Source organism: Muntiacus reevesi, chromosome 1 (genome assembly GCF_963930625.1).
Source record: "Muntiacus reevesi chromosome 1, mMunRee1.1, whole genome shotgun sequence".
NCBI classification, from domain to species: domain Eukaryota; kingdom Metazoa; phylum Chordata; class Mammalia; order Artiodactyla; family Cervidae; genus Muntiacus; species Muntiacus reevesi.
The window spans coordinates 159,946,040-159,966,225 of record NC_089249.1 but is presented as its reverse complement, the minus strand read 5'-3'; the positions used below and the strand labels follow the sequence as shown (position 1 = coordinate 159,966,225).

The window sequence follows — 20,186 nt, the reverse complement described above, 5'->3', positions numbered from 1 at the left end:
GGTGGGAAGATGAAATGGAGACCAGTAAGATGCTGCAGCAGTAATCCCGACTTGAGAGACTGACTCACATTAGGGTGCCTGTGGAAGATGGAGTGAACTGCATAGATTTCAGAGATATTTGGGAGATAAACTGACAGGAATCGAGTACTAAATAAATATTTGTTGACTTTCCTGGCCACTCTTTCTAAAGTAAGCTCTTTCGTTACTCTCCTATTTACTTCCTTCACAGAACTTTTCACAGCCTGCAATTATCTTGTTTATATTCTTGCCTATTTTCTGTTTCCATTAAGCAGAATGTAAACTAAATGAGGGCTGCAACCTTGACCAATCTTATACACACAGTGCTTGGGCACTGACCAAGTGTGCTCAGATCTTTGAGGGCTGAATAGGTTAATAAGTGATTGGATGGTAAAGAGTGAGCACAGAGAGGTGAAAGGTCAAGGCCAGGAAGAAGCCTGTGATCCTGGGATCCAGAGGGTTTAAGACTCCACCTCTTTACCACCTCACATGGGTCAGAATGGCCATCATTTAAAACTATATTAACAAATGCTGGAGAGGGTGTGGATAAAAGAGAACCACCTTAAACTGTTGGTGGGAATGTAACTTGGTGCAGCCACTATGGAAAACAGTATGGATGTTCTTTGAAAAACTAAAAATAGAGTTGCCATGTGATCCAGCAATCCTACTCCTAGGTATATATTCAGAGAAAATTCTTTTTTTTAAAATATATTTTAGTCATTTATTTTTATTAGTTGGAGGATAATTACTTTACAATATTGTAGTGGTTTTTGTCATACATTGACATGAATCAGCCATGGGTTTACATGTGTTCCCCATCCCGATCCCCCCTCCCAACTCCCTCCCCATCCCATCCCTCTGGGTCATCCCAGTGCACCAGCCCTGAGCACTTGTCTCATGCATCCAACCTGGGTTGGCGATCTGTTTCACACTTGATAATATACATGTTTCAATGCTATTTTCTCAGATGATCCCACCCTCACCTTCTCCCACAGAGTCCAAAAGTCTGTTCTATACATCTGTGTCTCTTTTCCTGTCCTGCATATAGGGTTATCATTACCATCTTTTAAAATTTCATATATATGTGTTAGTATACTGTATTAATGTTTATCTTTCTGGCTTACTTCACTCTGTATAGTGGGCTCCAGTTTCATCCATCTCATTAGAACTGATTCAAATGTATTCTCTTTAATGGCTGAGTAATATTCCATTGTGTATATGTACCACAGCTTTCTTATCCATTCGTCTGCTGATGGGCATCTAGGTTGCTTCCATGTCCTGGCTATCATAAACAGTGCTGCGATGAACATTAGGGTATACGTGTCTCTTTCAGTTCTGGTTTCCTCGGTGTGTATGCCCAGGAATGGGATTGCTAGGTCATATGGCAGTTCTACTTCCAGTTTTTTATGGAATCTCCACACTGTTCTCCATAGTGGCTGTACTAGTTTGCATTCCCACCAACAGTGTAAGAGGGTTCCCTTTTCTCCACCCCCTCTCCACACCGTTTATTGCCTGTAGACTTTTGGATAGCAGCCATCCTGACTGGCGTGTAGTGATACCTCATTGTGGTTTTGATTTGCATTTCTCTGATAATGAGTGATGTTGAGCATCTTTTCATGTGTTATATTCAGAGAAAATTCTAATTCAAAAAGATACATGCACCTTAATATTCACTGCAACACTATTTACAATAGCCAAGACATGGAAACAACATATATGCACACTGACAGATGAATGGAAAAAGATGTGGCACATATACACAGTGGACTACTACTCAGCCATAAAGACAATGAAATAATGCCGTTTGCAGCACCATGGATGAATCTAGAAATTACCATTCCAAGTGAAGAGATTATCATACCAGAAAGAGAAAGACAAATACCATATAATATCATTTATATGTGGAACCTAAAATATGACACAAACTTACCTATGAAACAGAAAAGGCTCACAGGCATAGAAAACAGACTTGTGGTTGCCAAGAGGGGAGATGGATTGGGAGTTTGAGATTAGCAGATGCAAACTATTACACATAGAATGGATAAACAGTATGGCCCTACTGTATGGCACAGGAAACTATATTGAATATCCTATGATAAACCATAATGGAAAATAATATGAAAAAAGAATGGATATATTGTTATATGTGTAACTTAGTCACTTTGCTGTACAATAGAAATTATATAACATTGTAAATCAACTACACTTCAATAAAGTAAATAAATTTTAAAAAACCCCATCTCTCTGTCTCTGGCCCTGTGAAAGGTGGGCATGGACCAGAGGTTTAGGGGTTCAGATGGCCCCAGAACCACCTGCCCAATTGTCCTTTGCTAGATTTGAGAAAATATAAGTACTTCACTTTCTGGCCTCTGGCTGTGGATGCAGGGCAGTGGATGTTTTCAGGGAAAGAGAATAGGCACTCCTCCAGAACATGAGATCTGCCCCTTAAAGGTGTGGGTGTAGGGGCAGCAGAAGATGTCACCTGGCCCGTTACAAAAGCCTTGAACGCCTGGCTGTTTGTTCTCAAGACTCAGCACACACACACACAAAAGACTCAGCATAGGAGCTCAGGCCTCCACACTCCCCACTCCAGGCAAGCCCAGCTGGGAGTATGCAATTCCTCTCAGCCCCTAAAGGGGGCAGCACCGGCCTGGACCTGCGGTCTCTGGCCAAGAGCGTGGGACGAACGCAAATTCCCGCGCACTTAAAGGGTTGGTGACCAACTCGGGCAAAAGCGAGCGGCGTCCCTGATTCTGCCCTCTAGGTTGGAACGCTGGTCCATCTAGTTGCTAAGGAGACTCCCCATACGTCCAGGCACCCTCGGACTTCAGCATAAGCCCCCAAGAATGGGGGGCGAAAGGACCCCCATTAGAGGGACTCTCAGTCACCAGGACGAGATAGAAAGGCAGGGACAAAGGTGGCTCTTACATCCAGAAGGCCACCCACATGGTGACTAGCAGTACGGCTGCGTCTTGAAGGCGGGAGCAGTAGGCTTGGTCTTGGGGTGCGCGGGTGGGAGGAGGAGCTTCTTGTTGACGTAAGGCCTGATGAGGGGCGTGGCTTCTCGGTGACTCGCATGAAGGGGGCGGGCTCTTAATGACTAGACGCCAGGGAGGGGGCAGGCGTTCATTGATAAAAACGCTGGGCTCCCTGGGGCGCGAGCGCCGCGTAGCAAATCCTGGCAGCGCCTCGCGCCGTCCCGGCCTGGCGGAACACAGAAATTAGCCCGGCCGGTGCTGCGCCGCACCGTCCGCATGGAGCCGGCGGCCGGCTTCCTGTCCCCGCGACCCTTCCCGCGTGCGGCCGCCCCGCCAGCGCCCCCAGCCGGACCCGGGCCGCCTGGAAGTCCCAAGCCTGGATCTGAGCCAGAGGTGCTGGCCGAGACTCCGGCACCGGACCCTGGGCGCCTCATCACCGACCCGCGGAGCGGCCGCACCTACTTCAAAGGCCGCCTGTTGGGCAAGGTGAGCTGGGGAGTGGTGCCAGCCAGGGTAGGGGAGCCTTGCCGACTTTTTTGCCCGCGCGGAGCGGGGCGGGGCCGCTTGGCCTCGGCATGGGGACGTCTGAGGGCCAGACCTGCCTGATGCCTTCTCCTCTCAGGGGGGCTTTGCCCGCTGCTATGAGGCCACTGACACGGAGACCGGCAGTGCCTACGCGGTCAAAGTCATCTCGCAGAGCCGCATTACCAAGCCGCATCAGCGTGAGAAGGTGAGCCAGGGCCCAGGCCCAGCGGGCGACGGGTGGGGTGGGGACGGTGACGAGGGAGCCCTTGACGGATGATAACCCCGCGCCACCACTGCAGATCCTAAACGAGATTGAGCTGCACCGCGGCCTACAGCACCGCCACATCGTGCGTTTCTCGCACCACTTTGAGGATGCTGACAACATATACATTTTCCTGGAGCTCTGCAGCCGAAAGGTGAGGGATGGTGGAGGTGGGAGAGGGAGTAGGGACCTTAAGACCCAAAGTTGGAGCCCTCTTCTTCCTCGGCGAGCACACGGAGGGAGGGTCGGGGAGGGCGGACGAGGGGCTGAGGCCGCGGCTCTCTGCAGTCCCTGGCCCACATCTGGAAGGCCCGGCACACCCTGTTGGAGCCAGAGGTGCGCTACTACCTTCGGCAAATCCTTTCCGGACTCAAGTACTTGCACCAGCGGGGCATCTTGCACCGGGACCTCAAGCTAGGTGAGACTCCTGGGCCAACAGGATGGGTGGCTGGGGAGGCAGAGAAAAAGGCGTCTGACACACTTCTCCGCCCCTGTTCAGGAAATTTTTTTATCACTGAGAACATGGAACTGAAGATGGGGGATTTTGGACTGGCAACCCGGTTGGAGCCCCCAGAGCATAGGAAGAAGTGAGTGTTTGAGGAGGGGGGTGGCCACAGTCTGTGTGACACAGATGACGTGAGTGACAGACACTGAGTATATCTGTAGGAGGTACGATGATTGCCTGATGTGACCCTGTGATTGATGGGAGGGATGATGGGCTCTGTGTGTGTGTGTGTGTGTGTGTGTGTGTGTGTGTGTGTGTAGGTGGCGGTGGCAGCCTCGGTTCCTGGGAATGGTGGAGAGGCTGCTGGTCCTATGTGTGTCTGAGTCTCTAAGATGGATGGGGTGTAAGGGTTCTTGAAGGTGTGTAACCAGTCCTGTGTATGAATGTGGATGGTGACATAAGCAGTGTGTGTGTGAGACAGACTGAGTGTGGAGATGGTGGACATGACACCCTGTGTGTGTCAGAAAACCCTGTTGTGACCATGAGGACTGGGTGTGTAACACAGCATGTGTGGCCATAATAGTGTGTAGTAACACAGCAGTAGTGTTCACGGGGGATGTGACAGCTGATGTTAGTGTGTACGGCACAGACCATAGGAAGTGACAGCCTGTGGTGGGAGTAGGCGAAGGAGGAAGGGATCAGTGATGGACCCTCTGTTGACCTGGAGGAGGGGGCTGGGTTAGGGGTCAGGAACTCCCCCGTCCTGCAGAGTTGCTGAGCAGCTGGGCCAGGCGGGTGGGCAGGGACTCAGCTGCCATCCCTGGCTCCATTGTCTTGGAACAAACAGGAGTTCTCTGGCCTTTGGTGACAGGCAGCTGCTTTGTCTGGACTCTGAGTGGGGGCAGGGATGAGGGGCCAGCCAGGCTGCCTCTGAAGCTTGCCCTCTCCTCCTTCCTATCCCCTGTCAGGACCATCTGTGGCACCCCCAACTATGTGGCCCCAGAAGTGCTGCAGAGACAGGGCCATGGCCCGGAGGCAGATGTGTGGTCCCTGGGCTGTGTCATGTGAGTGCCAGGGTCATGTGCACACAGAGGGTGGCCGGGGGGCCTATGTTCCACTTTACTCCTGACCACCTTTTCTCTGCCCCACAGGTACACGCTGCTATGTGGGAGCCCCCCCTTTGAGACCGTTGACCTGAAGGAGACATACCGCTGCATCAAGCAGGTTCACTACACACTGCCTGCCAGCCTCTCACTGCCTGCCCGGCAGCTCCTGGCCGCCATCCTTCGAGCTTCACCCCAAGACCGCCCCTCAATTGACCAGATCCTGCGCCATGACTTCTTTACCAAGGTTTGTAGTGTCCCAGACACATCCAGTCTGCAGATTCTCCAGGGATTGAATTGGGAGCAGGTGACAGGACTCCTGGGCTGCTCTTCTCTGCTCACACGCTTTCTCTCCTCAGGGCTACACCCCGGACCGGCTCCCTGTCAGCAGCTGTGTGACAGTCCCAGACCTGACACCCCTTAACCCAGCTAGGATTCTGTTTGTCAAAGTTACCAAGAGCCTCTTTGGGAGAAAGAAGAAGAAGAGTAAGTCTGAGACGTCAGTGGATTTGAGGGTACAGAGCAGCAGGGGGCTTGTCACATACACGTGGGAGTGGGAGTGTAGGGTCCCTGGGGATAGCATACATTACACAGGCACTTGGCTATGCCTGACTGTGTCATCTCTTCAGGAAGCAGGGGGTCTGGGCAGGATTCTGAGGGTTCTATCTCCCCACCCCCTCCCAGATAAGAACCATCCAGAGGAGCGGGACGAGGTCTCCTGTTTGGTGAATGGCCTCACTCGGACGTCCATTGGCCATCAGGATGCCAGGCCCGAGGTGAGGTGCTCACGTGGATGGTGTTCCCCTGACTCACCCCCACCCTAGCAGCTGCAGGAAGCCTGGGATAAAAGAGGCTGGTGAAGCATCTAGCCTCGTGGTGGCCTAATTGGCTGTGTCTCATCGGTCAGGCGGGGTGACCTGGGGTGCCCTGGGTGCCAGGGCAGGGCGAGCCATGGACTCTCAAGGATTTGGATTTCGGGGCCTGTCTCACTCCTTTTCCCTACCCAACCCTCCAGGCTCCAGCAGCTTCAGGTCCAGCCCCTCTCAGCCTGATAGAAGACAGTTCACCCCGTGGGACACTGGCAAGCAGTGGAGATGGTGAGCCACCAGGAGGGTGAAGGGTGCTCGAGGTTGCGGGGGCTGAGACCAAGCCCGGAGGGAAGGAGTGGGTGGAGAGGGAAGGAGAGTCATCGTCTAGGACTTGTGGGACTATTGCCTAATTCTCAGTGCCCTGTTCCCTTCAGGGTTTGAAGAAGGTCTGACTGTGGCCACAGTGGTGGAGTCAGCCCTCTGTGCTCTGAGAAACTGCCTGGCCTTCATGCCCCCAGGTGAGGCTGGGACCTGGTACATGTCAATGGTGGTGGGAGTTCTTTGGCGAACCAGGAACAAGTCCTCATTCCTACCTCTTCTATGACAGCTGAACAGAACCCAGCTCCCCTGGCACAACCAGAACCTCTAGTGTGGGTCAGCAAGTGGGTTGACTACTCCAACAAGTTTGGCTTTGGGTATCAACTGTCCAGCCGCCGTGTGGCTGTGCTCTTCAACAATGGCACACACATGGCCCTGTCGGCCAACAGAAAGTAAGTACTACGATGGGGTGCCTTGTATCCAGCCCTCTGTACTCAGCAGTGCTGCAGCTTAGAGTGTGTTCCCGGGCTCCTGGTCCTGCAGTCTCTGCGGAGGGGATGTGGGTGCAGGGCTCCCTCTGACCTCTGTCTGCTTCCTCCAGGACTGTGCACTACAACCCCACCAGCACTAAGCACTTCTCCTTCTCTGTGGGTGCCGTGCCTCGGGCTCTGCAGCCTCAGCTGGGTGTCCTGAAGTATTTTGCCTCCTACATGGAGCAGCGCCTCATGAAGGTTTGTGAACTGGGTCGGGGTGGGGGTGGGGTACATTCAGGACTAACACATCCCGATCCCCTCCTAGTCCCCTTTGGGACTGGGTGGACAGTGGGGTGGGTGTTGAAGCTAGAAGCTGACCCTCTAGAGGAGACATGGATAGGGAGAGGACTGACTGGTGTCAGACAAGTGACCTGCCCCTGTTCCCAGGGTGGAGATCTGCCCAGTGTGGAAGAGGTGGAGGTACCTGTGCCCCCACTCCTGCTGCAGTGGGTCAAGACCGATCAGGCCCTACTCATGCTCTTTAGTGATGGCACCATCCAGGTAAGAGCTCCGCCTGGAGTTGGGGGTGAGGACTGGATGGTCCAGGGTGCTGGGGAGGAAACGATCTGGGCGCAAGGCCCTGACCAGTGCCACCCTCCTGTGCACAGGTGAACTTCTACGGAGACCACACCAAGCTGATCCTCAGTGGCTGGGAGCCCCTCCTTGTGACTTTCGTGGCCCGCAATCGCAGTGCTTGTACTTACCTCGCTTCCCACCTTCAGCAGCTGGGCTGCTCCCCAGATCTGCGGCAGCGGCTTCACTATGCTCTGCGCCTGCTCCGGGACCGCTGCCCCGTCTAGGCCACAGTCTGCGGGCCCGGCCACCACTCAGGCCCTTAGGCCTGAGGTCTGTGCCTGTCAGGCCCTGGCCCTCGCCTTCGTGGCCCTCCCTGTTCCTTTGGTGCCTCACTGGGGGCTCCGGGCCGAATCCCCCAGGGAATCAGGGACCAGCTTTACTGGGGTTGGAGGCGGCCTCCCACCCCTTCTCCAAGAAAAGCCTGAGCCTTAGCCCCCCGCTAGGGGGCGTTATTTATGGACCACTTTTATTTATTGACATTTATTTATTGGGATGTGAGCCCCACGAAGGGCCTCCTTCTGGGATAATAAACCGTTTTTGCAGAACTCGAGGGCCTCCTCACTCGCAGTAGAGTCCGTGGACCGTGGCCACGGCGAAGAGCGAGGCGTTGGTGACGGCAGCCGAGGCCAACCCGTCGCGCGCCGCGTCCCAGAGCGCGCGGCTGACCACGCGGACGCCCTGGCCGGCGCGCTGCCCCAGCACCACGCTGCACACCAGCTTGTAGCGCGGCGGGCTGAGCTCGCGCAGGCGCATGCGCACCAGCTCGCACAGCTCCTGCGCCAGCCGCCCGGCCTCTGCGCCCGAGTAGCACGCGTCCTGCAGTCCCGCGGCCAGCGCAGCCTCCAGGGCCTGCTGTGCGCGCGCGGTCTCCCAGCGCTCCCCTGGCGCCGGCTCCGTGCGGTACGAGGGCGCCATCCGGCGGGCGGGCGCCAGGGGCAAGCCAGAGAAGCTGACCCGCGAGCCTAGAGGGGGCATGGGGCCCAGGGATGGGCGTCGACCCCCAGGGCCTGCACTTGGCCCTGCCAGCGAGTTGCGGCGTGAAAAGGACAAGACCGGACCTAGCACGGAGCCACGGCGGGAGGCCGGGCCCAGGCCAGCTGGTCGGGTTTCATCGATGCTGGGCAGGTGGCCTAGAGGCCGCGCTGCTGATAGTTTCAGCCCATGGTCTTTGGCCTCCTCCTCCTGGTGTCCGGGGGGCACAGGCCTGCCAGCCATGGACCTGCCGGCTGGAAGACCCACACTTGGATGGGATGGCCCTCACTAGCTATCTAGTCTCTTACTCAGTGATGAGTTTTTACCCTCTAATCCCTCCTTACCTGTGTTTTTCGGACCAGTGAATCAAATAGTTCCCGGCTGCGTGGATTCCTGGGTGCTTAGAGGGTTAAGGACTGTTAGGGACAACAAGGGAAGAGACGCTGCTCAGACTATTATCTCTCTCTCCCTACCCCCTGAGCTCCACTTCCCCTGGGCACTGTGGAGGTTAGACAAATGCGCTCCAGGTACACCTCCCTTCCACCTGACTCACCAGCAGAAACTGGGATGTATCTGCCCTCTGCCTGACCCTAGACAGTGGCGCCTCCACCCCCTAACCAGAGGAAGGGACAGACAGACCCAGCTCCTTCAGCTCCCACAGATCCTTCTAGCCCCTGTGAGTCTTAAATCCAGCCATCCTCCACCCCCTCCCTGCTCTTAGGGTGCCTGGCAGAGCCTGGGGCTAGGTGACTCAGGATGGTCCTTCCAGCCTCTGTTTTTGGCTTCTGGCCCTACCTCCAGAGTCAGTTCTGGGATGGCTGCCTTCTTTCCCCCAAACTCCTTAGACACCTGAGCCAGCTGTGTCCTCCAGGCTCTCTCCTAACAGCCCTCGCCCGACTGGCCTGACTGGCAGGTAGGAGGGTAAGGGCCCCTTGCTTGTGTTGTGGAGTTGCCCTGGGTTGCTGGGCAAGCACTCCTCTTCCTGGTTCCCTCTCACCAGTCCTGGCTCTGGCTTAACCTGGGAGTGTTACTGTAAGCACGTGTTGAATGCCGGGTGGCTGAGTCATCAGGGGAAGGGGATCAACAGGGGGTTAGAGCCCAAGGACATACAAGTGTGAGTGAAGGGGCAGATGTAGAGGCTGGTTCTGGTCAGAAAGGTGTCCCCCTACCCCAGGGCTCTTGAGCCACTGTCCATTTCTCCCCTTGTGAAGGCTGGCTCTCTACTTGTCAGCAAGTCACAGAGGCCTGGGATATGGGGAAACCCTGAGGCTACTGGGTGGCTGCTCAGGAATCAGGATCCGGGCCTACAGGAAGGAGCACGTCAAGGCCCTATTAGGACAAACATTTCCGTTCCTTGTATACAGCTAGGGTGGGGCTTGGATGACTTCCTCAGTTCTGGGCTGGGGGAGGGGGAAGGGAGACCCATTGGAACTCAGATCTGATGCAACAGTGGTGACTTCACTCCTCAGTGAATCCCGCTGACCTACCTAAATGTCCTGGGCCTAGTCCCCCCGTCCACACCTCTTGTGTGCCCTAGTGCCGAGACTGCCTCCACCTGCACTGTGGTTGCACTTAAGGGACGCCAGAGACCATGATGCCTCTGTCAGTGTTGACACCTCCTCACCTGACCCCTCTCTGGGAGGTCCAGGACTGCCACCTCCCAAACAAGCCAGGTCTGGACCCTGAAAATGGTCCATGGGGACAAGGACTTGCCCTGTTGATGGGAGTTCTTCGGATCCGGTTAACCTGTATACTTGTGGGGGAGGGGAGGGAAGGGACACGAAATTTGAACTCTGAACCCTGGACAGGCAGGGGCCAGGATGCTAAGACCCTCCAACTCTGCTTAGGGCCCCTCTAGGGCTGAAGTTTTCCCTCGGCCTGTGGGAGCTGGGCGGGGCCTCCTCTCAGGCCTGGCTCTAGTTTCCGTGGAAACCCACAGGCTTCCCACCCCAGCTGCCTGGGCAGGCTCCCAGCTGGGGCCTCATCCGCAGCCAGCCTCTCCTCCCCAGTTCAGTCTGCTCCACCTCGGCCTCTCTTGGTCCCCTCCCTGAGTCCCCAAGCCTCTGGCCTCTTCCACTGGCCTCCGATGCCTTCTGGGCCTCTCCTGCCTCATTCCTAAACTTTAGCTTCTCAGCAAACAGGCCTCTGGATCTCTTGCCCCTCCCTCTCAGGCCGTTCTAGCTCTTCACCAGCTCTAGGGCTCAGCCAAGCCTCCTGCTCCTTCTACGTACTGTCTCTCCCACACATAACAAGCCTCCTAGGCTGTTCCTCCTGCTTAGTCCCCTTCCCCACCCATGGAGACCCCAGGACTGGTTGTGTATGGGGAGGCTGCGACTTTTTCCACAGCACTCCGGAGCCTGGTCAACAACCCCTTATACAGGTGAGAGGGGCGCCTGTCTGTGGGTTTTCCCTAACTGGCTCTGCTGGGACCCATGACTCTGAGGAATCTGAGTACAGAGGAAGTGGAGAATTAGGACTTGACCCTTCTCCTGGGTGAACTCAGCCTGGGGAAGTGGAGTGTAGAGGATGGCTACTGATCACGCAGTATCTGTGACAGCCTGAGAGCCAGAGGTGGGGGCAGTGGGGACTGGAGCTCAGAGCAGCTATGTGACTTCAGGGAAAGGCCTTCCTTTTTTGGATCTTGGGCTCCTGGCAGAGAAAAGCCCTCTGCCCTCTGGATCCTGAGAAATGGATTGTAACTCGAGTGCCTCCCTGGGGAGGCAGAGGAGCAGACGATCCTATTCTGGGAATTGGGGACTTGTAAGGGGAACAAAGCTCAGGAGACTGAGCCAGAGGCGCAGACAGGAAGTAGTTCACGTGTACCGCCTGGGGCTCACTGCCTGTAGTGTCTGGAACCAGGGACCAAGTACGGGGCCGGGCCAGTCAGAAGAACCAGAATGCAGCTTTTTGTCTCCACTGCTTCAGAGCTGGGGTCCTCTTGCAGGTTGGCGATTTCTGTAACCCTACTGCTTTGGGTGTTCCAGTCAGTCTGAGCAGTGAACCGCGCCCCCCCCCCCCCCCCTGCTCCCCCCAGGCCTTGGACTTGAGACTAGAAGGCTCCAGGAAGCTCAAGCTTCATCATCTGTCTCTTACCCACTGTGCTGTTCAGAGGCCCAGAAGCTGGGGCCGGAAGTGATCATGAAAATGGAAAATGTGGTCTGGCCCCATGATAGTGCATCACTGATGTGCCTGTTTGCAGGCAGTGCCCTCCACACCCTCCCTCCTCCCCCCTCCTGTCTGGAGGAGGCTGAAAAAGCTGAATTTGCAGTCTGTGGAGAAAAAGCCAAAAAGAGTTTCCCTTCACCAGAGACACAGGCTGGGGAGGAGAGAGACATTGGGATTGATCTTGTTATCAGCCCTGGTGCCCCCTCAGTGATCAAACATAGCCACCTAATGTTAGTCACCCTTGGGTTTGGGATGAGCATTCCATTTCAGGGATGAGAAACCCGAGAGGCAATAGATCAGAAATCTCTTCCCTAGGCTTCTCTCGCCTAGGTGGAGCTGTGATTAGAACCAGGCCTGTGTGACCCAGACCTTTGGCTAGAGGGACTGCCTCTTATATGGCAGATAAGGAAATGGAGGCCCAGAGAGGGCAAAGGCAAAGTCTAGAGTTACACAGAGACTCTAGCCTCTTCTTCCTGGCTCTCTGCCCCTCTCTCCCACAGTGATGTTCGCTTTGTGGTCGGTCAAGAACGGCAGGAGGTGTTTGCCCACCGGTGCTTGCTGGCGTGTAGATGCAACTTCTTCCAGCGACTTCTGAGCTCAGAGCCAGGCCCTGGGGTGCCCAGCCCTGTGGTGCTGAGTACTGTGCCAGCTGAGGCTTTCCTGGCAGTGCTGGAGTTTCTGTATACCAACAGTGCCAAGCTGCAACGCCACTCTGTGAGCCCACTGGGCAAGGGTCTGGGTGGGCAAGATCTGGGTGGCTGAGGGGCGGGAAGACTCTGCTACTATGCCAACCACCCACTCTGCAGGTGCTCGAGGTGTTGACGGCGGCAGTGGAGTATGGGCTGGAGGAACTTCGAGAGGTGGGTTCATGGGTAGCCGTCTAGTTTCCCCTGCCTCTTATGGGTGTGGTTCACACCCTGCCTCACACATCCGCTAACCTGGAGAGGAATGTGCACCAATACAGAGAGAGGTATGGGTATCTCTATATAAACAGGCATTGATGCGTGCCTATGTGCAAAAGGATATGTGTGTGCCCTGTGGGGGCATATGGGGGTGTAGATACTGGGATAAGTTAGCCTTGATCCCTGTTCTTCAAAGAGAGACAGACACAAGAAAAACGCTTAACCCAGTGGCTTAAGAAGTGTGACAGAGAAGGGCATATGGTGCTGAGACTGTACAGTCTCTCTAGTCTCACCACGAGGGAGAAGAGGGGAAGACTTCCTGGAGAAGGAAACATTTGTGTTGCATCGGGTAGGATAGGTAAGATTGTTGTTCAGCGGGGAGAGGAAAGATGGTATTCTAGTCACAGAGGCACAAAAAGAACTGGTGAGACATTTAGTGTAGCTAGACTAAGACGACTAAGAGTGTGAAAGGAAGAGAGGAAGAGATGAGATTGGAGAGGGTGCCAGGGGCTGGTTCCTGTAGGACCTTCAAGAATTTGGACTTCTTTGACCCAGAGGGCAGTGGAGTTTCACTGGAGGTTTCAGGTAGTGAGGATTTTTTGGACGCTAAGAGGAGAAGGGATTGGGAGCCATGGGAAGGGCTCACCAATCCCGTAGGGACAGGGGTGGCAGTGGTCACCCAGGAAAGAAGTGCCTGCCTTTGAGAGAAGTGGAACTGGCACTGTTCATAGTTCAGTTGCTGTAGAAATTGAGGTTGCCCTAGCAACCAGTGTTGTTCAGTGGCTGTCCTGTCTGACTCTTTGCGACCCCATGGACTGCAGCACAGCAGGCGTCCCTGTCCTTCATTATCTCCGAGTTTGCTCAAACCCATGTCCATTGAGTCACTGATGCCATCCAACCATCTCATCCTCAGTCTCCCCCTTCTCCTCCTACCCTAAATCTTTCCCAGCATCAGGGTCTTTTCCATTGAGTCTGTTCTTCACATCAGGTGGCCAAAGTATTGGAGTTTTGGCTTCAGCATCAGTCCTTCCAGTGAATATTCAGGGTTGATTCCCTTTAGGATTGGCTGGTTTGACCCTGTGAACTGGCATTACCCAGGGCTTTTCTGGATGTGGGGGGTGAGAGGGAGATGTCACATAATTCAAGTTTCTGGTTAAAATAGTGTCTTTGAGTTCAGAGAAAATTGTGGAGAAAGATAAGTGTCTTGAAATAAGAGAGTGGAATTTTCACACAGCTCTTATCTAGTCTGATTAGTGAGGAATGTACTAAAAGGTGGGCTGCTGGGCTTGGCTTTGCTAGTTCCTAGTCTCGGGCCTTGGTGATTCCCTGCCTCTCTTGGCCTGGGAGGTCTCCGTGGGCCTGGGGCTGCTAGTAGCCTGGGTGGTTCACTGCTCCAAAGGCTGTTCATTGTTTCTGGGGCTGGGGCCTTGAAGCAGGGACATCTGGGCACAGCCCACCTTCATTTCTGTTCCCAGCTGTGCCTGGAGTTTGTGGGGAAGGCGCTGGATGTGGAGCTGGTTTGCGAGGCCCTGCAGGTGGGTGCCGCTGGACAGGCTTGCAGGAGGTTCCGGTGTGGAGGGCCGGGCCGCCCAGCCTCTCTATCTCCAACCTGACCTCCTTCATTCCGCTCTCAGGTTGCTGTAACCTTTGGCCTGGAACAGCTGCAGGAGCGTTGTGTAGCTTTCATTGAGTCCCACAGCCAGGTACTCCCCGCTGCATACTCCCTACCCCAACCCCTCGTTCTGCTCTTCCCTGACCCAATCGCGGACCCATAGGAGACCCTCCGGACCCGTGGTTTCCTGGAGCTGTCCGCGCCCGCGTTGCTGCCCCTGCTGCGTAGCGACAAACTCTGTGTGGACGAGGCCGAGCTGGTCCTGGCGGCCCGGAGTTGGGCGCGCGTGGGCGCGGTGAGCAGGGGCTGAAGGGAGTGGGAGGTAGGGGTGCTGAAAGAGGCTCCGGCTGCAGGAACCAGGAGAGCAGGCGGTTGGACAGGTGCCCCCGCCCGCCCAGGTTCAGTGCTGACGTCCGCAGGCGGTGCTAGAGCGGCCTGTGGCCGAGGTGGCGGCCCCGGTGGTGGGGGAGCTGAGACTGGCCTTGCTGGCTCCGGCAGAGCTGAGCGCCTTGGAAGAACAGAACCGACGGGAGCCGCTCATCCCGGTGCGGACGCGGGGAACACGTCTCGGATCCACTCCGTGGTGTTGGGGGAGGCGAGGGGGGCGTGGTCCAGGGTCTGCGGGGTAAGGTGGGCACTGCGGGACTCCGCGGTGATTCGCATCCCTTGCAGGTGGAACAGATCGTGGAGGCGTGGAAGTGTCACGCTCTGCGGAGAGGGGATGCGGCCCGGGGCACCTCGTGCCGCCGCCGAAGGGGCACCCTGCCCCGGGAGCATCATCGCTTTTTGGATCTGCCCTTTAAGGGACCAGTGCCATGACTTGCGAAGCATTCTGCGCCTCTATTAGACTGCAGTTCCCAACAAGCTCCGCGCTCAAAGCGGGCTTCCGCTCCCAGAATGCCGGGCGAGTGGGGGCGGGAAGGACCAATGTGTGCCAAACGCAGGCGCTATGGGTGAGGTTCCGGCGGTGGGCGGGCCTGAACGCCGCGGTCTTCCGCTGAGCCTTGGTCTCTAACCCTGCGCAAAGCGCGAAAGCAGTTTGTTTGCCCGCGTGTTCTGGCTCTACAGCCTGTCTCAGCACTATCGCCCGCCTCCTTTACTTTTGTAATTCTCACATATCTTTTCAACTCAGCCCCGTTTTTAACTCCAGACCTGGCTCGTGGCAGTCTCTCTCCACATGTTCCACAGACACTTAAATTGTGCTCGCCCCTCATCTTTCCCCAGTTCTGCCCCCATCATATTTCTCATCTCCATGGGTCCAAAGCCAGAAACCTAGATGTCATCCTTGTTTTATTCTTCTTCACATTTGCCTCCCATGGCTTCTATGTCTTAAGAGACTGAAAGCAGAATATGCCGCCCCAAAACATGCTGTTTTGGCATAGGGTTGTTTTAAGCTGATTATTTTGAGAAAAAGGAGACGTTTTGAAAACAGAAAAGTTACCCTTTTGTAACTTTTATAGGGAAATTTTTATAAACTAAATCTACATTGGTAAGGGTGTCTCCCTCTTTGAACAGAAGGATGACTAATTTACAGGAGACTTCCTGTGAAATCACTAAGATCTGCTTAATAAACCTTGCTTTCGGTGCTTTTTCCTGACGGCCTTCTCGCATCTGGCCTCCCCACACTTTTCTTTCTTTTGTCATTAGCTGAAGGAAGTATTTAAGCAGGTATTTTCGGCCACCTCTGGGAGTTACTGATTTTTCCCTGGGTATCTTCCATGTATATGTGAGATATACATGTTAATAAACTTACGTTTTTTTTCTCTGGTTAAGCTGTCTCATTACAAAGGTCTCAGCCAAGAACTCAGAGAGTAGAGGGAAAATTATTTTTCCTTTCCTACAAGATCTTTCCAGTTGGTTCACTTCTCTTACCCCAGTTCAACCAGTCCTATCTGTGGCAGGAATTACTGCCACAGGCTCTTACTAATCTTCCTGCCTTCACTCCAGTGGAGACATCCTCCCCAACCATTTCCTCAGTGCCTCTTGACCTGTCTAAAATTGTCAGCCCTATGCCCTTTAAGTTTCTCTATTTACCCACTGCCCTCTGGACAAAATAGAATGTTTCACTTTTAGAGCACTCAAAATACTGGTGGTTCCAAACATTAGTAACTCAACTACTCCCTTTGCAAAAATTCACTGGTCCTCAGACTTCCCTGGTGGCGCAGTAGATAAGAATCTGTCTGACAATGCAGGAGAAATGAGTTCCAGCCCTGGTCCGGGAATATTCCACATGCTTTGGAGCAACTAAGGCCGTGGGCCCCCCAACTACTGCACCTGAGCTCTAGAGGCCTCAAGTCTGCAACTACTGAAGCCTGAGCAACTAGAGCCTGTGCTCTGCAACAAAAAAACTATGGCAATGAGAAGCCCTCACACCGCAAAGAAGAGTAACCCCCACTTGCTGCAACTAGAGAAAGCCTGTGCACAGCAATGAAGACACAGCACAGCCAAAAATAAAAATTAATTAAAAAAAAAAAAAAAAACCACACTGGTATTCTATCCCTGGATTTCCTCTCAGTTATTGAGGACTCCCCATGCTCTCCTTTCATTTGTTGTACATTTTGTCTTCCTGAGGATCCAGATCTCCCTGAAGAAAGATCTCTGGGGCCAGGAGTGAAGCCTAATTCATTTCTACTTCCCCAGTCCCTGACACATAATCAGTGCTCTGTAAATGTTCAGTGATGACTTTGCTTTCTTATTTAAATATTATTTTATTCCATTAAGATACTATCAATATGAAATTAGGGACTAACTTTATTTTGGCTGTGCCTCTGGATTTGCGGCATCTTAGTTCCCTGACCAGGGATCTTTTAATAACTGGTGCTCCCTGCAGTGGAAATGTGGAGTCTTAACCACTGGACCCCCAGGGAAGTCCCTAGTTGATTATTTGGAAAAAAAAAAATAAAGTTATTCTTCTTTCTCGTGGATTTTACATGTTGTACATGGGTTAAAAAGTTATTTGTTATTGTATCGCTCAAAACTGAAAATGTGGTTACCCTTAATACCACCTTAGATAATGAAAACTGAAGAAGAAAAGCTCTATGTCCTGGAGGACTGGTTTAATTTAGAGGGCTGGTTAAATTAACTATGATATAGTCCTACAGTGATGTTAAAAAAAAAATCCATGGTCTTTGGTGAGAAAAGCACAGTGCAGACCAAGCAGAGCATAATTCCTTTTGCTGAAAGAAAAGATAATATTGGGAGGAAAAGTTTTCCTTGCTGTTAGCTTGGTAACATTTGAGGAGGTAAAAATCTGTTTGCATGAAGCACACATTTTGAATATGAAGCTAATGGCTGTGAATCTGGAGGACACCAAGTATGAGATGATAATCACTTAAAAGTCACTTCCCTGGTGGCTCAGATGGTAAAGAGGCTGCCTGCAATGCAGGAGACCTGGGTTCAATATCTGGGTGGGGAAGATCCCCGGAAAAGAAAATGGCAACCCACTCCAGTATTCTTGCCTGGAGAAGAATTCCATGGACAGAGGAGTCTGGCAGGCTACAGTCCACAGGGTCACAAAGAGTCGGGCACGACTGAGCGATTTTCACTAAAATCCACAGGCCTAGGTGATCTCCCCTAGAGGGGATGTAGATCTGGGACAAGAGGACACTTTTGGTAGCTAGCCTTGTTCTCTCATAGCGCTGTTTCTGTAGGGCACTTTTCACAGAGATTATGTATTATCTACCCTTTTTCTTTCTTTCTTTAAGTTCTTGGTTCCACCAAAAAATTAAGCTCCTTAACGGAAAGAACCGTGTTATCTTTAGAATGGAAAAGTGGCATTGAGTGAGTGTTGAACAGGCACAGTCTGAAGTAAGTCATAGCAGCGTGCCTCAGCTAATTTTCCTCAGATAACAACCTCTGGGAAAGGAAGCAGGTAGTCTGATGGGACTTCCCTGGTGACTCAGAAGGTAAAGAATCCGCCTGCAATATGGAAGGCCTGGGTTCAATCCCTGAGTGGGTAAAATCCCCTAGGAGCCCACTCCAGTATTCTTGCCTGGAGAATCCACAGGGAGAGAGGTGCCTGGCCGGCTACAGTGCATGGGGTCGCAGAGAGTCGAACACTTGGCATACCCTGGCGAAACAGAGAGAGAATTACTGCGTTTACCCACTTCCTGTATGCTTGCGTGTTTAGTCGCTTCCGTCGTGTCCGACACTATGGGCTGGTATCTGCGAGGTCCCTCTGTCTAAGGAGTGCTCCACGCAAGAATACTTAAGCTGGCTTGCCATTCCCTTCTCCAAGGTATCTTCCGGATCCAGGGATTGAACCTGTATCTCTTACGTCTAGCTATGTCTTTACCTCTAGTGCTATCTGGGAAGCTTTTGGTGCCTTATCACATGAAAAACATGAGGTGACTTTTCGATTTTACCTGCCAGGTTCTAAACGATTTACTGCAAGGCTGTGTAAGTAGAACACACAAGAAAACCCCTACAAGTTACAACACAAATAATAAACTGAAGTGAAGTGGCTCAGTCGTGTCCGACTCTTTGCTGACCTGACCCCATGGACTGCAACCTCCCTCTGTCTATGGGATTTTCTAGGCAACAACACTGGAATAAGTTGTTATCTTTAAACCAAGGAAACCTTCCCGACTGGGTCGTCTCCTGCATTGTAAGGGGAAATACTTTGTTTTTTAAGTCATTGAAACAACCTTTGCACATTTTAGCTTCCTAAGCTATATTTGGGAAAGTAAAATTCCTTTTTGTTTTCGCACAGCCATCAAGTTCTAATTTTTAACTTTAAAGAATGTAGCCTCGTTAAAAAACGAGGCCTCAAAAAATTGGGTACAGACTCAGAATTGTTCCTCTCCACGGAAATCTTTAGTAAAAGGCGAAAGATTTATACGATCTGAAGAGAAACCAGAGTATGTCTTCGCAGTTCCGCTTGGAACCTCCCAGAGCAACTCCACACTCTGTTCACTTATGGTTGCTCCGCTCACGCGCGGTTTGGGCACCCTGAGTGGAACTTGCACAGACCGTAGGTTTCTAACAGGTACTGTCCCCTCCAACAGTGGACAAACCCCAGTGGGGCTGGAATTCAAGCGCGTGAAATCGTCTTTTCGTGGTGCACTATGGGTATGCAAATCGCAGGCGGCTCCGCCGCTGGGAGACACCCCTCACCGGCCGGGCCGGGCGGCGCTGTGGGCCCCTCAGGACTGCAGTTCTCTCTCTTTGCGGATCCGCCGGGAAACCGACGCTTCCTTACCGAGGCTGAGGTTAAAGCCCTGTCATTTCATTCTCGCAGACCCCTGCCATCACCACCCCTTTGGGAGAAAATGGCAGAATGGGAGGTGGAAACGAGTTATTCCAGTAGCCTCTGTGAAGTCGTGGGAGGTGAACATCGAAAGTAATTCAGCCTGTCTGGAGTAGGGTGTGGTGTGTCTGAATGAGGGGGTGAATCTGGCCTTTAGCTGTCTGGAGAGAGCTGGGAAGATGGAAGAAGCTAGATCCAGTTAGGCCTGGAAAGGACTTGGCTTTGATCTTGTTATATCAACAATGGGGAGCCATGGAATGGTGTTGGAGTCAGAGGACTGAGTAGTATACAGTGCGACACAGGGTGGTTTGCCCTGCAAACACTGGGACTTGTCCCCACGACTGGCTGTGGTCAGCGCCCTGGAACCGACTATTCCTGGGGCGGTCCAGCTCCAGCTGGCTGGAATCCTTCAGCTAGTGCCATACCACAACACCGTTCAGTGTTTTAGGTTTCGCTAAGCATTCGATATATCACAAACTACAAAAACAGACAGCACCCATGAAGAAGCCAGGCCATTTCCTACATGAATATTTAAGTTAATCCTAAAAGGAAAAACCAGCAGCCTACAAAATGGACTGTAATCTTCCATTTCACAGATGAAGACGCTGAAGCTCAGAGAGGATGTCTAATTTTTCTGGGGGGGGGGGGGGGTGTGATATCTTTTGCACTGTTCCAGCTGATGAGCTCTCCTGCTCTACCCCAAAGCTGCTCCGTACTGAC

The 20,186-nt window shown here is 53.2% G+C and overlaps 3 protein-coding genes and 1 non-coding gene across 5 annotated transcripts; 2 read left to right on the top strand and 2 right to left on the bottom strand.

The window, feature by feature from the left end:
- Positions 1-3,151: 3,151 nt before the first annotated feature.
- On the top strand, positions 3,152-8,112 carry PLK3 (polo like kinase 3). The gene is made up of 15 exons (XM_065929448.1): positions 3,152-3,482; positions 3,619-3,726; positions 3,821-3,937; positions 4,072-4,201; positions 4,283-4,370; positions 5,197-5,292; positions 5,380-5,578; positions 5,691-5,817; positions 6,016-6,107; positions 6,347-6,428; positions 6,575-6,658; positions 6,748-6,910; positions 7,060-7,189; positions 7,379-7,492; positions 7,600-8,112. The coding sequence occupies exons 1-15, from the start codon at positions 3,273-3,275 to the stop codon at positions 7,789-7,791; spliced, it is 1,932 nt and encodes a 643-aa protein (XP_065785520.1). The 5' UTR covers positions 3,152-3,272; the 3' UTR covers positions 7,792-8,112.
- Positions 8,113-8,125: 13 nt separating this feature from the next.
- On the bottom strand, positions 8,126-8,782 carry DYNLT4 (dynein light chain Tctex-type 4). The gene has a single exon (XM_065929435.1). The coding sequence runs from the start codon at positions 8,780-8,782 to the stop codon at positions 8,126-8,128; it is 657 nt and encodes a 218-aa protein (XP_065785507.1).
- A 1,713-nt stretch (positions 8,783-10,495) lies between these two features.
- On the top strand, positions 10,496-17,092 carry BTBD19 (BTB domain containing 19). Of its 2 annotated transcripts, XM_065929414.1 has the most exons (8): positions 10,496-10,919; positions 12,205-12,418; positions 12,511-12,564; positions 14,082-14,141; positions 14,241-14,309; positions 14,382-14,513; positions 14,638-14,763; positions 14,891-17,092. In XM_065929414.1, the coding sequence occupies exons 1-8, from the start codon at positions 10,834-10,836 to the stop codon at positions 15,035-15,037; spliced, it is 888 nt and encodes a 295-aa protein (XP_065785486.1). In that variant the 5' UTR covers positions 10,496-10,833; the 3' UTR covers positions 15,038-17,092. The 2 variants fall into 2 exon arrangements, with proteins under 2 accessions (XP_065785486.1, XP_065785495.1); XM_065929423.1 differs by lacking the exon at positions 14,638-14,763.
- Positions 17,093-18,963: 1,871 nt separating this feature from the next.
- On the bottom strand, positions 18,964-19,081 carry LOC136156584 (U5 spliceosomal RNA). The gene has a single exon (XR_010661080.1). It is a non-coding gene; the product is annotated as a U5 spliceosomal RNA (small nuclear RNA).
- Between the last annotated feature and the right edge of the window lie 1,105 nt (positions 19,082-20,186).

Bases quoted from the DNA above. Each gene is read 5' to 3' on its own strand.
- DYNLT4 (XM_065929435.1), bottom strand. From the start codon at position 8,782: ATGGCTGGCAGGCCTGTGCCCCCCGGACACCAGGAGGAGGAGGCCAAA.
- BTBD19 (XM_065929414.1), top strand. From the start codon at position 10,834: ATGGAGACCCCAGGACTGGTTGTGTATGGGGAGGCTGCGACTTTTTCC. The intron at 12,419-12,510 runs GTGAGCCCACTG...CCCACTCTGCAG, and splicing joins CCAAGCTGCAACGCCACTCT to GTGCTCGAGGTGTTGACGGC. The intron at 14,310-14,381 runs GTACTCCCCGCT...GCGGACCCATAG, and splicing joins TCATTGAGTCCCACAGCCAG to GAGACCCTCCGGACCCGTGG.
- PLK3 (XM_065929448.1), top strand. From the start codon at position 3,273: ATGGAGCCGGCGGCCGGCTTCCTGTCCCCGCGACCCTTCCCGCGTGCG. The intron at 3,483-3,618 runs GTGAGCTGGGGA...TTCTCCTCTCAG, and splicing joins AAGGCCGCCTGTTGGGCAAG to GGGGGCTTTGCCCGCTGCTA. The intron at 4,371-5,196 runs GTGAGTGTTTGA...ATCCCCTGTCAG, and splicing joins CCCCCAGAGCATAGGAAGAA to GACCATCTGTGGCACCCCCA.